The following is a 13808-nucleotide window of genomic DNA, read 5'->3' as shown; positions in this document are numbered from 1 at the left end:
ATCCTGTATTTCCCCTAGGAGTAATGGTCCAGTATTCAAGTTGACTTGATAGAACATAACTATGTTGAATAACTAGTAAATAATGAGAATTTACTGTAATATAGTATATATTCTAATTTTTGAACATAGAGAAGTGAGCACTTACTATTTTGTCTTTTCAGAAACCTTCCTTCTTCTGAGAAGAGTCCCCTTCTTCTTTTAAGAAACTGATACTTTCCTATCCCAAATATATATTTCTACACATGCTGCCAATATCAGTCCTTCATCCCTTCACTACCTGCAGGGGCATATGAAAGTAAGCCACCATGGTGGCTGTTGGGTGCGGGGAATGGGAGGAAGAGATGAGATGTGGAGGCATTTTCGGGGCTTGGACTTGTCCTGAGTGGTGCTGCACGGACAATTGCTGGACATTGTATGTCCTCCCATGGCCCACTGTGTGGGCTATGGTGTGGACCCACAGGCCATGGGGTGCAGCGATGACCAGAGATATACTCACCAGATGCAATGGATGTGTCATGATGATGGGAGAGAGTGTTACTGTGGGGGGAGTGGTCAGGTGGGGCAGTGGGGGTGAATGGGGACCTCATATTATTTTAATGTAATATTTTTTTTAAAAATGAATAAATAAAATAAAATTTAAAAAAAAGAAAGAAAGAAAGCCAGGCCCTGGCAATCTTCCTTAGAATTTGTCAAATTATAACTTAGGGAAGAGGGGCAGTCTCTTTCGTGTTAAATTCAAGACTGAAATATGAGACCAAGATGCTAATAACAGTCTTCCCTATGTCAGCAGAGGGTACCAAACTAAATGAACCAAGCTGTTTTGCAGAGGAGAGAAGACGAAGTGCAACATGACAGAAAAATAGAATCAATGGTGCTAGCTGACCTGGAAGACACTGATAACTGCGCTGCAACTCTGAGCACTTCTCTCAGATCTTAAGGAGCTTGAATGCTGTTTCTGTCTACCTGCATAAAATACATAATGAAATAATAACATATTTTCAAGGAATTTTAAGCTAAAACTCAGGAAAGGTATTTCTTGTCAGGACATAAATTAATAAATAGGTTGTTTTTTTAATAAATCAGTAAGTGAAAGTTTCACTGTCTAAGGCACACATATCAGAAAATACTCCAATAAGGTTCCTTAAATGTTCTGCTGAAAATAACATTTACTAATAATCTGATATTAGTTGTATTAACTTATCAGCTCTCTGTAGGGGAAGTGTTTGAGATCTGCCCTGGACCCCTACCTCCTTGCACCCATGTTGGGAGAAATGAAGAAGTTTAATCATTGAAAGTTCTATTGGGCATAATTTGGTCCTGATTTCTGTGCCCTGAAGTGTCTGACTCTCACTTCTATTCTCATGAAACCTGGCAATGATGATATGTCCTTTCAACTCCTTTTCTATATGAGATACAGATGGCTTCCTCTTCTCTAACAAAGATCTGACCAAGTATCACATGTGCAAATATTCTCATGACACAAAATATGCTAAATTAACTAAGGGCCTACCATAACCTGTTCCAATCCCAGTTACAATTTACTATAATTTATACTATGATTGCACAACAATCTAATTAAGTTTCATGCTTGCATTAATCAGTATGGGCTGGGGTTATCTGCAAAACAAATTGCAAAAATTGAATAAACACTTATTCCTTACTCATTCAAAGTCCAAGGTGGGCTAAAGACCTTCATCTTATAGCCATGTCTTATGCAACAAGTTGTGGCAACAATGAAAAGAAAAACGAAAGATGTGCTCCTGCTCTAACTACCTTGGCTAGAGATGATACATGTTCTTCTCATTTCTTTGATGAGAACTAGTCATGTAGTTTCAACCTAACTGCAAGGAAGCTGGGAAATGTAGAGGAACACATGAATATATAGTGAGCATAACAGCCTCTGCCACACTACGTCATATTTTCCTAGGAAAACTAGCAATATTTATGTCATGGATGAAAAAAATTCTAACATAGCAAAAACCATAACGTATAAGAAGTCTGCAGCTGTCTTGCACAGCAGAACTGTCTAAATACACCTGTTGCTTTAAGATTTTTTAAAGCTAAGATGAATGTTCTGGGTCTAAGAACACAGGAATAGTATGAGCTTCATTTTTTAAATTTCTGTTAAGATACGAATTATTTTTATAGTCTCTCTCATTCTGCAGAACATGTAAAGCACAAAGCAGAATAATACAGTTAGATTATTTAAACTTAAAAAAGAATAGGAAAAAAATGCACATTGTACACCATAGCCACAAACCTCCTATGCCTAAAACGTTTTGCTTCTTGGCCTCCAGTAAAATAAGCTCCATGGTCTAATACATGGTCTGCTGCGCAAAGTAGTCCATCATAAAACCATCACCCTTAATTTAGCATAATTGGCAGTCATTGCTCACATAAAACAGAAGAGTAAGTTACCATGGAGATAAAACCAACACTCCTCTTCAGAGTGGCTGATTCTTCCAAGTCAGAGCAGATATTACCAGAAATTACAGGAGATACTCACAATGAGACTGAGAGTACAAGATGTGTATTCAGTGATTGTGTAGCTAAACATTTTCAGATTATCATTCAATAGAGTAACAAAGACAAGCACCTCAATAAAAGAAAATCCTACGTAATTGCTATTTACAAAATAAATCCCTATGTCCATCTAAACAATGTAGGAAGTTTAAAATGGAATATATTTTCTACCTCTACTTAGTGTCTTATTAATTGGGTGACCATGCTGCTTGACCTATTTGCTGAAATTCGCCACAACTCCAAGAGACCATATGGACTGCCAGCTGGGCTGCAATAATTTAATGCCATTATTCTAGAGATAAAGTAGGAGATAAACATAATTTCAATTCTTTCCATTCTTGCTGCATACCTTTTATTAGTTTCATTTCTAATTCAGACATCAGAAGGGAAGATAATACCTTGCTACCAAGACCTAGATGCCAACTAATTACTACAAGAGACTCCAGCCCTGACATCACAGGTCAGACCTCTGAACATATTCTATCTTACCCAGTGACCCCACACTAGTGATTAATAGGTTGAGTATTAAGTCTTAATGAGCGTGTCAGATCGTAGATGTTCTCTAGGCTAATGTAATTAGCACTATGTTGAACAGAGTATTTCAGTTACTTGGGGTAGAGAGACTCATTATACTTCATTTTACTTCACTGTAAACTATACACCTTTTCACCTTGGGTCTTTGCACTTACTTTTATAATTAGCAATCTAAAAAAGCCTTTATGAATCTATACCTTTCAAATATTAGAGGAAAATTAAATATTTTATATCAAATATAGATTTTCTTCTAGAACAGTAAATCCCTATGTTGTATATAAAATGAAGTGGTTTTCAGAGATGCTTGTTACAATGCAAGCTTCTCGACTGCACCAACAAAATTTCTGATAAGGACAGATTTGGGATAAGACCCAGGACAATGAATTTTTAAATAAAAGACCTATGATGCAGAAGCAAATAATCTGTGGGCTACATTTAAAAAACAAAACAAAACACTGCAACATGAGTAACAGACCAATATCTATGTCTTCAATTAACTGAATCTATCAGACTTTTGTTCTAAATAGTTATTACGCTTCTGGAAAAATTATCTACATCCATAAAAGGAAAAACTGTTTTCATATTGGTATTCCAGTGTTACATGTGCAAATTACTTCTTGTTAAAAGATTAAAACTAATTATCAGGAAAAGACATATATGTTGTTCCCAATCAACCACATGAAAGCATGAGATCTCCATTTAACAGTGGATGAGACAGGTAGTAACATTTTTATCCAGTAAGCAATGGGCCTGGAATTGTTTTTACAGTTTTAAGGGATAGACCAAAGAGTAGAAGAATTTCTGCAATTCCTGACTTTTCTCCATGCCCAGAGATGACATATGAAATGTCTCAGCCCTGATGACCAAGGACTTTAGGCAAGATTCCAACTACTTACTTGGAGCTCCGCTAGACATTACCATCCTCCATTACTACACTTAAGCATTTTCAAGTGTCTAGATTGCTTTCTTGAGATATATGAAACAAGTTAACCTTTAATTTAGGCAAATTTCATTCATCTATTACCCTAAATATTTTAAGGCAGTATTTTTCCAAATGGATAACTATTTTATCATACTTCCATTCTTTTGATGAACTTCAAAGGAGTGTTTCCTATTTTTAATATGCACCATATATATTTAAAGAGGGGAAAAAAGAGTATTACTAAAATGAGACTATTTAGTGGGAAATATATATTATAGGTATTTATTATAATTTGATACAGAGATTTAATTGATTCAGAAAATTACATCATCATTCATTCTAATCTTTCTTTTAGACTCTTCTAGGGATTGAAAGGTATCATATGACCATAGCAAGTCTATAAAAACATGCTGCTTTTGTTAGATGAAGAATGATTGTTAGGGTATCAGGCTCTGTCTGGGACTAGATGAATGATATTCAGTTCCATTTGTTCTTCTAGAAAGCTGCATTTCTCAGCATCTGTGAACTCTCCATCTAGTTAGGGCAGAATAAAATACAGGACCAGCGCATTGTATGTAGAAATGATGTATACCCCCCTGTATTAGTCAGTCAAAGGGGTGCTGATGCAAAGTACCAGAAGTCTGTTGACTTTCATAAAGGGTGATATTTGGGGTAGGAGCTTACTGATACCAGGCCGTAAAGCATAAATTACTTCCCTCACCAAAGTCTATTTCCATGTGTTGGAGCAAGATGACTGCTGATGTCTGCCAGGGTTCAGGCTTCCTGGGTTCCTCTCTTCCCAAGGCTTATTTCTTTCCAGGCTCATGGTTCCTCTCTTTCCAGGGCTTGCTTCTCTTTCCTCTGTGTGCTTACTCCCAGGGCTCCAGCTCAAGACTCTGATATCAAACTCCAACATCAAAATCCTCCAACTCTGTCCTCTGCCATGTCTTTTATCTGTGAGTCCCCACACCCTAATGATATGGCCCAATCAAAGCCCTAATCATAATTCCATCATGCCCAGGTACAGACCAGTTTATAAACATAGTCCAATAACTATTTTTGCAATTCATAACTATATCAAACTACTCCACCTCCCTTCCAGTCTTGGCTCCTAACATATTTAATCCCATATGATTTCACAATCTCTGCCTTCACTCTTTATTCATTCAGATGGAGCACAATCAGGGAATACTCAAAGCTAGGGAAACATTGCTTGAGCATCGAATAAACTTGTATTGCTTAAAGCCTTTGGAAATTTGAGTTGTTTGCTTAAAAGTAACAGAGTCAATCAACATTTGATTTAACTAAAAAGTTATAGGGAGTTTTACCTTGCTTTTGAGTAGTCAACTGTCTGGAAAACAGAGAATTGTGAATATATATGACCTAAAGTGCAATGTCAATGAACCTATAATAATTCATTAGAGAAGTCTGTTTCAGCTATATTTAAAAGGAGAAAGAAAAGAACAAACTACATATCCCTATCTTAACATTAGCACATTTTGGAACACAGGTCATGACGACCTATGTTGCTCTAGTACAGCATTATTAAAGAACATCTACCTGAGAAATAACACATTAAGATCTGGCACAATATCTATTGTTTCTATCGTCTTCAGAAATAGCACATTTACAACCCTTAAAGTAACTATCTACAAGACAATCTCAGAAAATGTTTTAAACATAGAATTTTTGATTAACATGACCAAATAGCACATTAAAGATATCTTTTGGTAATGGAAGATAAAATGCATCCATTTAGCCTAACCAAAAAGCTAAGGGAGATAGCTGAATTAATCTAAAGTAACTGACGTGATAAGTAAAAACCATATGCCTATGTATACACACACACATACACAGAGCAAATTAGATTATTGTTATGATCAAATGTTTACCTTGGTAGTATAATAACAAGACAATAGCCTAAAGAATAATTATGATGTCACTAAACAAATGACCATGGTAGGGGTAGCAGACAAGTCACTACACTGCAATGGAAACAATACTGAATCAGGTTTTCCCCTGGCCTGGCCTAGAGCTAACTCTGTTACTTTCTAGATGTAAAGAATAGGTATGAGGGGAAAAAATGAAAGAAAAAAGAATACAGTGCTTAAAATGCTTGGGGTCCCATTTTCTATCTGCTACTAATGACCTGTTTGATTTGAAAAAAATTTTTTATACATTTCCTCAGTTATAAAATAGAGAGAAGATGCTACTTATTTCACAGGTTATTGAGGATTAAATCATATCACACATATGAAGCATTTAGAGAAGTCCTGGCCAAGAGTAAATACTAATAAATATTGGATATTATCACTAATACTATGTCTCCATCATTATTAGCCATATTATCCTCACCTGTAAAATAAGAAATTACACTAGATTATTTGCATGATTTTTTAAATACTTGTATTATGAGTCTTCATCTGTTTCCTAAAGTTAAGTATCCAGGGAAAAATGAAAACTCTAAAAGCCTATATATTTTAAGTAATGTTTTAACCTAATCTACAAGAGTGTCTGGTCCACTGTTAAGATTGATTTAAATAAGACAGGAGATATAATTATGCACTAAAAATTATAAATTTTTAATACTAAAAAGCTAGATGGTGCTTTGATTTAATCATTATCCTTCATGACTCATATCTTCATTTGAACATAGAATGGAAAAGAGATAATTGTCAGGCAACCATTTAAATAAAAAGATACTATTTTTAATGAGTACTTCAGAGAGAAGGAATGATTTAAATCACACAAACTTGAACAAACGAAGAATTTACATAATATTCCATTTTTGCAGCTTAGGGTGATGGGTTTATAAATTGTCAGCAACTTCTCATTCAGAACAAAGCATTTCTACCAGCTACAGTAATAGCAGGAAATTATGCTAACACTATAGGATATACCTCATTCCACAATAAATGGAAAGATCCTTCCCTTGGAAATTCCATAGTTTAATAAATCTTGGTTTGTGCAGAAAACTCCTCATTCAAATGAATACTCGGTAAGAGAATCAATAGTTCAAGATGTTGAATCATGAAAAATCATTAAAAATTCAGTTCCAATTATATTTTCAATTGGCTTTAAGTGACTATAATATGAAAACAGGGCTTTCATATACCAGGACACTACATATAAAACACTGTGGCATGGAGGAACTATTTTATTAATACAGAATTCTCTTTATTCCAAAGAATCTTACCTCCTGCGTACATGACAGCCAGCATAATGGATGATATCCATGCTATTTCACTGTGGGTAGTGTTGAATATCTCCTGAATTTCTTTGAAGAATACTGTAATAGCTTTGGGGAATGCATATGAAAATCCAATGGAGATAAAAGCTGCTCCAACCACAACCCAGCCCCATCCTCCATCAGGAGGTAAAACTTCAGGTTGGGGACCGGCTGATGGTGGCATTGCTGCTCTTCTATTTAAAATTCAAGTAACCTGCAAAAAAAGTGAAATGACAGTTAAACAACATTTCCATTTTCTGTATAAACTTTTGATAGTCACCAAAAAATATTTCACAGTTATAACTACAATATGATTTTTCATGAATATTTTTGTAATACTCTATGCAAAATCTTATTCAAAACATTACCAACAAAATGATGTGAGGTATATATCTGGTTTTAATGGGCTAAAAATTGAAAGCATTTAATTTGTTTATGCAAAGAAAAACTACACGAATGGAAATTAAGAATTTAGATAGGAACTAAATTACTAACCAAAAAAATAATAGCTATCTCAATCTTATTGCTAAGCATAAGAAAAATGGAGCTGCCATCACTTAAAACATAATACCTTCTGAATACAAATGTTATCTTTTTAATTTTCTGTAAAAAGTTAAAAGAACCATATATTCAATGTAATGAACTATGAAGTATTAAATAGTAGGCATATTTCAGATCAGCCTGTATCTCTTTTCTAAACCTATAGGATAGAGAATTGCATAGGTCCATGGAATTAAGTTAATTTTAATCCACTTCCAATATTGGTATTATATTTAACCAAATTAGGAATGAGACATTTTATGCATTTTATGTAGCGACGATATTCTTCTAATCAAATGGATGGTATGCTTGTTTGTTGAAGGTGGTGAGCAAACTTATGTTCTGAATATGCCAAGGGACATTTAACTGCTGGCTTTATAGGTATAGAGAAACTACAATTATATAGAAGAAAATCACCATATACAGTTAATAGATTGGAAATTTAATGAATTAAATAAAAAATACCTTAGTTCCCTAACATCAATGTTTCTTTGTAATAAAGGTGCTTGCTGAGCTTCTATCCTGGCAGATGCCAGTATTTCTCAATATCTACTTTTTACCTTCTAGTTTCATTTGTGGAACAAAGAAAGGAAAAAGAGAACCACTTTTCTGTTAGTAAGATAATTTTGAAATACTTTAACAAAACTAATTTTTGACATATATCTTTAGAAAAGTTACTGAAAAACTAAAGATATACCTATGAAAACCGACACAAAGATTTAATTTTTATTTAAAGTCAAATTGTTTCTATGATATTTTCAGCCATCTTCTATGTGTACTTTTTAGATACTGAGTAACAATATTCTTTACATTAAGGTTTTCTAATTTATATACAATTATATCTGAGACTCTTGCTTTCAGAAACTCATAGAAAAAAATACTAAAATGAACCTTAAAAAGGACAGAGCAGCACAGAAGCTTTGAATAACCAGCAAGAACTGGCAGAAACAACTTTCTTAGAACTCCAGAAAACAGTTAAAGGACTGCAGTACAGGGTGAGAACTGAATCAAGAAAATGTCTTCTTAAAAGTGATACTGGGAATGAACAATGGACTAAAGTAGACTTATTAGTCTACTATAGACTTATTATTATTCTAGCAATGGAAAAACTCTTATCATTGACATAAAGGCAGTGGCCACCAGAGGTTCTGAGGGAATGGAGAGGGAAGAATAGGTGTAATATGGGGGCATTTTGGGGACATTAGCCTTGTCCTGCATAACACTGCAGTGACAGATACAGGCCATTGCATATTTTGTCATAACCTACAAAACTGTGCAAGACAGGATGTAAACTATAATGTACACTGTAATCCATAGTTAGCAGCAATGCTTCAATATGTGTTCATTAATTATTACAAATGTACCATACTAATGAGGGATGTTGCTGATGTGGGAAAGGGTGGGGCTGGGGCAAATGGGAATCCCTTATATATTTTATGTAACATTTATGTAGTCTAAAATTTCTTTAATAATTGAAAAAAAAAAGGCAGTAGGATCTCCTAGTGCCCCAGCTGGTCCCTCCCCTAATCTCTCCCTTTGGTACAAGGCCTGTTGTGCACCTTCTAGGAGCAAAGATGTCTGGCCCAATTTGGTGGGGGTTTAAAGGATTCACTGCCCAAGAACTTGCCCAGCCTGTGGAAGGCAGTTCAGAGAGCTCCCCTACAGAACCCTAAATGCTTTAGCCTGGAGCTATTCTCACACAACTCATTGTACTAAGAAGCCCTGAGAATACTTGCAAAGGTCAATCAGCAAAGACTGGGAAAGGTATTTTCTATTCCCCACCCCCTTCATTTGTTAGCATTCAAGGAACACTTAGTTATAACACTAGCTGGATGCAAGCTTAAGGAACTGACACCACAGAGTCTAAATTTCAGTGATAACACATTAAAATATCAGAATGTCCAGGTTCCAACAAAAGGTTACAAAACATACAGTGAAACAGGAAGTGATGGACCAGACAAAGGAGAATATTAAAGCATTAGAAACCATGAATAAGGAATGAACAGACCTGGAGCATACCAAAGACTAAAAATAATTTTCCCAAACATGTTCAAAGAGCTAAAACAAAACATGGACAAAGGATTAAATGAAATCAGGAAAATGAAATATCCTGGGAATATCAATAGAAAGAAATTATGAAAAGGAAACAGAGTTGAAGACCACAGTAACAGAAATTAACAACTCCCTACTGTTCAACAGCAGATTGGGGCTGACAGAAGAAAGAACCAGTGAACCTTAAGGTAAGACAATTGGCATCATTCAGTCCAAGAAGCAAAAAGAAGAATGAAGAAAAGTGAACAGAGTCGGAGGAAAACCTGTTTGACTCCATCAAACGTACCAATATGTACTACTGTGGGAGTCCCAAAAGGAGAAGAGAGAAAGAGGCAGAGAGAATATTCCAAGAAATAATGGCTGATAATTTCCCAAATACTTTAGACCCACATTGTAGCATATTATAATTAGACTGTCAAATGCAAAGATAAATGAGAGAGCTCTGAATGCTATAAGACAGAAACAATGTGTCACATACAAGGGAACCTTGATAAGTACCAATTTATCATTGGCAACCATGGAAGCAAGAAGGCAGTAGGATGACATATTTAAAGTACTGAAAGCAAAAAAAAAAAACAAAAAAACTGTCGCCTAAGAATTCTATATTCAGCAAACAAATGGATCTGGCTGTATTCCAATAAAATTTCATTTACAAAGTAGCTTGAAGGCTGTAGTTTGCTGGCTCCAGTAATAGAATATAAGAAAATCAAAAAAAGAAAATCACCCTCTCCAAACACAACCATTATTAATAAAGTTGGATATTTCATTATTTTTCCATATTTATATATTTCTAGCTGAAATAATACTGTTATCATATAGGTCATACAGATAAATTGTCAATATTGCTTTTCTGACATTATGTCTTTTATTCATTACCTTTGTTGGAATTTTTTCTTTTGGTTACAGAAATGACATATTCTCAATTGTAGAAAATATGGAAAATGGAACATAAGAAGTATTCATAATTCCACCACCACACTTAATTCCACCACCATACCCTGTCAATATTTTTATGAATTTCTAGAAATATATACATGTTAAAATTATGTTGCATAGAAATGATTTTGTATTCTACATTTTCACTAAATTTTATTTGGAGAATATTTTCCATTTTTCATTTGGAAAAACTTTTTAAAGAGAAATAAATTTCTTCTTTTAATATATCATTCTTTAATTACTGCATATCCTTTAATTTTATTTAAATTTATTTTTAATTTATATAAAATTCATTTGAACTTTATTGTATTTTTTATTTTAAATTTAAATTTTTTTTAAAAATTGTTTTATGGTATACTGGTGTATCTTCTAAATCGTGTTGCCTTGAGGGTCCCTATCCTCTGAAGCAATAGGTTTCAGTTTTTCAGGGAAAGGGAGGTGACCCATTATCAAAAGCCAAGTCCTTGGACAGTTTATTCTCAAATTAGAATGCTTTTTGTCTAAACAAGAATATAGTTCTGAAATCCAGACTTTACAAGGGAGAAAATTATAAGTTTGGTAAGCCCCATTAACATACCCAGAGTCAAGCTAATGGACCTCACGTTCTTGAATCCAAGGCACAACAAATTGAGTAAGTGATATTGTAAAGGGGTTTTGGACAGACTGCAAGAGAAACGATAAAAAGGTGAGCCACCAAAGGTGGAACTCTTCTCCCATTTCTGGGTGGAACCTGAAGGGGAAAGAGACACAGTCGAACAATCCCAAGCAGAGAATTATTTAGTCAAATATGAAGAAATGTAGTGGCTTACTTCACTGGCCATAGCCTTGGAGAGGCTGCACTCCCCTGAAAAGTCTGACTTTTGGTTTAGTATTGCATCCTAAGTGTCCCCAGGGGAAAAGCACAGCTTGGAGGACGGCCATGACTAGGTGAGCCATGACTAGGTGGGTGGGCCCAAGTCCCTGCCTACGTGGGCATGAAGGGCTGCAGAAATCTCTACCTGCTTCCAGGAGGCTTTTTAGAGGAATAATAAAAGGAAGGGGAAAGTAGTTGTTGATACTGCCTTAAGTCTATCATGCCTATCATAATAGCCCCAAGAAAGAGAGCAAGATTAATAACATTTCAGGGTATAAAAGATGTACAAGAAAGTTGTGTCAGGCAAGAAGAGAAGTGGGAATCCAGCTTGTTTGTTTTAAGAGGGAAGGAAAAGAGACATGGGTATGAGAGAAGTTAGCAGTTAAGATGGTGCATGGTGGCGTTCCCTTTCTGAGAAAATAATCTGAATGGTGGTAGGTTATTAGACCGCTATTAAGAAAAACAAAGGCAGAGGTCCATTTCCCCTATTCCCTGCTTAGAGCTCCTGGCTCCTCTCAGCCAGTCCAAAGCAGAGATGTGATCTAATGACCCCAAGTTTAAAAAAGGCATTAACTTACAGCTCACTAGAGGCAGTTCTGCAGCTGAGAGCTGTGGTATAAGTTGCCTGGGCTAGACATCAAATGGGAGGCCAAAAAAGATATAAGAGAGGATTTGTAGTACCAAAGAGTGGCAAGTTAGAGTTAAGTCAGCCAGGGATGATCACCAGCCCCTTAACAAGCAAGGAAAAAGACAATATTCTCACCAATATTATAGCAGACGGGTGCCCAGTAACAGGGTGATAAATCTTGTTAGATAGAGCCACTGCACACCCCAAGGCCCAGAGTAGAATACTAGCCAAAGAGAATGTGCACCCTCTATCAAATTATAACTACTGCTGTAGAGTCAGATAATCATCTGAAGTGGGAGGAAGAAGAAGGTCAAAGCTAACAGTTGAATTGACTAAATTTTATGGGCTCCATACCGTTTGAAATCAAAGGAGCCCACCTAAAATGGCTGTGACCAAGACACTGTTTATTGATAATTTTGAATTTACCTATTTTATTTCCCTCTCCCTATGCACATAAGAGACCTGAAGATTGATTCAGGTAAAGGAGTTATACAAAACAAAATGTTACATCTCAAATAAATTTATGTAAAATTTTAGCTCTGCTCTCTAAATCTTGTTAGCATGCTTAAACATTAATACATGCATATAAACACACATATTTTTTCATATCTGATTCTTTTCTTTAGATTAAATCAAAACATCAAAGTATATAAACATCTCTAAGGTTCTTGAAGCATACTTCCATGATTATCATAAACGACGCAAGAGGTCATACTGTTTTCCAGTCTTAACAAAAACCATTCATTCTCAGTTCTGTGAGAATGAAGTATTTAAAATGTGCCCATACACAATTTTGCCAAAGTCTACCAGGGGTTCTTAACCCTTTTTGTTCCACGGACCGCCCCCCCCTCCCGTTTACCAGTCAGGTGAAAACCACAGACTCCTTACTAAGTCCACACTATACTGTATATTATTTAATAAATATATACACCTGCACCAACATGTCCTCACAAGAATAACATATGTTTGAATTTCAGTCCAAGCTCATGGACCCCCTGGTTAAGAAACCCTGGTTCACAGTATGGAAAAATGTTACCTCCTTTCAATTAAGAGGGAAAAAAAGCACAACTGCTTGAAGTGATCAAGTGAACAAGAAAGCTGTACATGGGTATCTCACAGTCATAGCATGGCAGGAATTAAGTTAAATAGTTATCAGTACGAGGCCTAGCAACATCAGTATCAACCCAGACAAAATCATTTGTCAAATGCCTGCCCAATCCATCTTGAATCCTGGTGTCTGATAAATCTTTCTCAGTTAAGGTCCCCTACGACGCATTTTTAATCTACCTTTCCACATCTGCCATCAGGAAACTCATTAACTCCAGCCAACCCTATTCAAGTTTCCCCATCTATATACCCACTCCTGCAAAACAAAATTTGAACAACCAATACTGTGGGAGATGGCTCTAAAATCTTGAAGGCTCAGCTTAAATATGACTTCTTTCAGGTAGCCTTTCATCACCATCTCAGCTGGAAAAAAGCCTCCTTCTCCTCCTCTGTACTCTCATCAAATTTATTTTCATCATTTTTCTGTTATCTGGAAGATCCTATAGCACAGGAAGCCTATCTCTGCAGTTTTACCTTCCCTCCT

The 13808-nt window shown here is 35.5% G+C and overlaps 1 protein-coding gene across 6 annotated transcripts in view; it reads right to left on the bottom strand.

Annotated features, from left to right (window-relative positions):
• The window catches only part of SLC16A7 (solute carrier family 16 member 7), a 209704-nt gene that overhangs the window by 90830 nt on the left and 105066 nt on the right, over positions 1-13808 (bottom strand). For 5 of the 6 annotated variants that reach the window (XM_004467664.5, XM_004467666.5, XM_058308347.2 and 2 more), the window contains one exon: positions 7176-7422. In XM_004467664.5, the coding sequence (XP_004467721.1) occupies positions 7176-7392 (217 nt within the window). In that variant the 5' untranslated portion in view covers positions 7393-7422. Of the gene's footprint in view, positions 1-883; positions 964-7175; positions 7423-13808 lie in introns of those variants that run through there. The other variant, XM_058308348.2, reaches the window with a different exon arrangement.

This window comes from Dasypus novemcinctus, chromosome 12 (genome assembly GCF_030445035.2).
Source record: "Dasypus novemcinctus isolate mDasNov1 chromosome 12, mDasNov1.1.hap2, whole genome shotgun sequence".
Lineage (NCBI taxonomy): Eukaryota > Metazoa > Chordata > Mammalia > Cingulata > Dasypodidae > Dasypus > Dasypus novemcinctus.
This window is presented reverse-complemented; position numbering and strand designations above follow the sequence as displayed.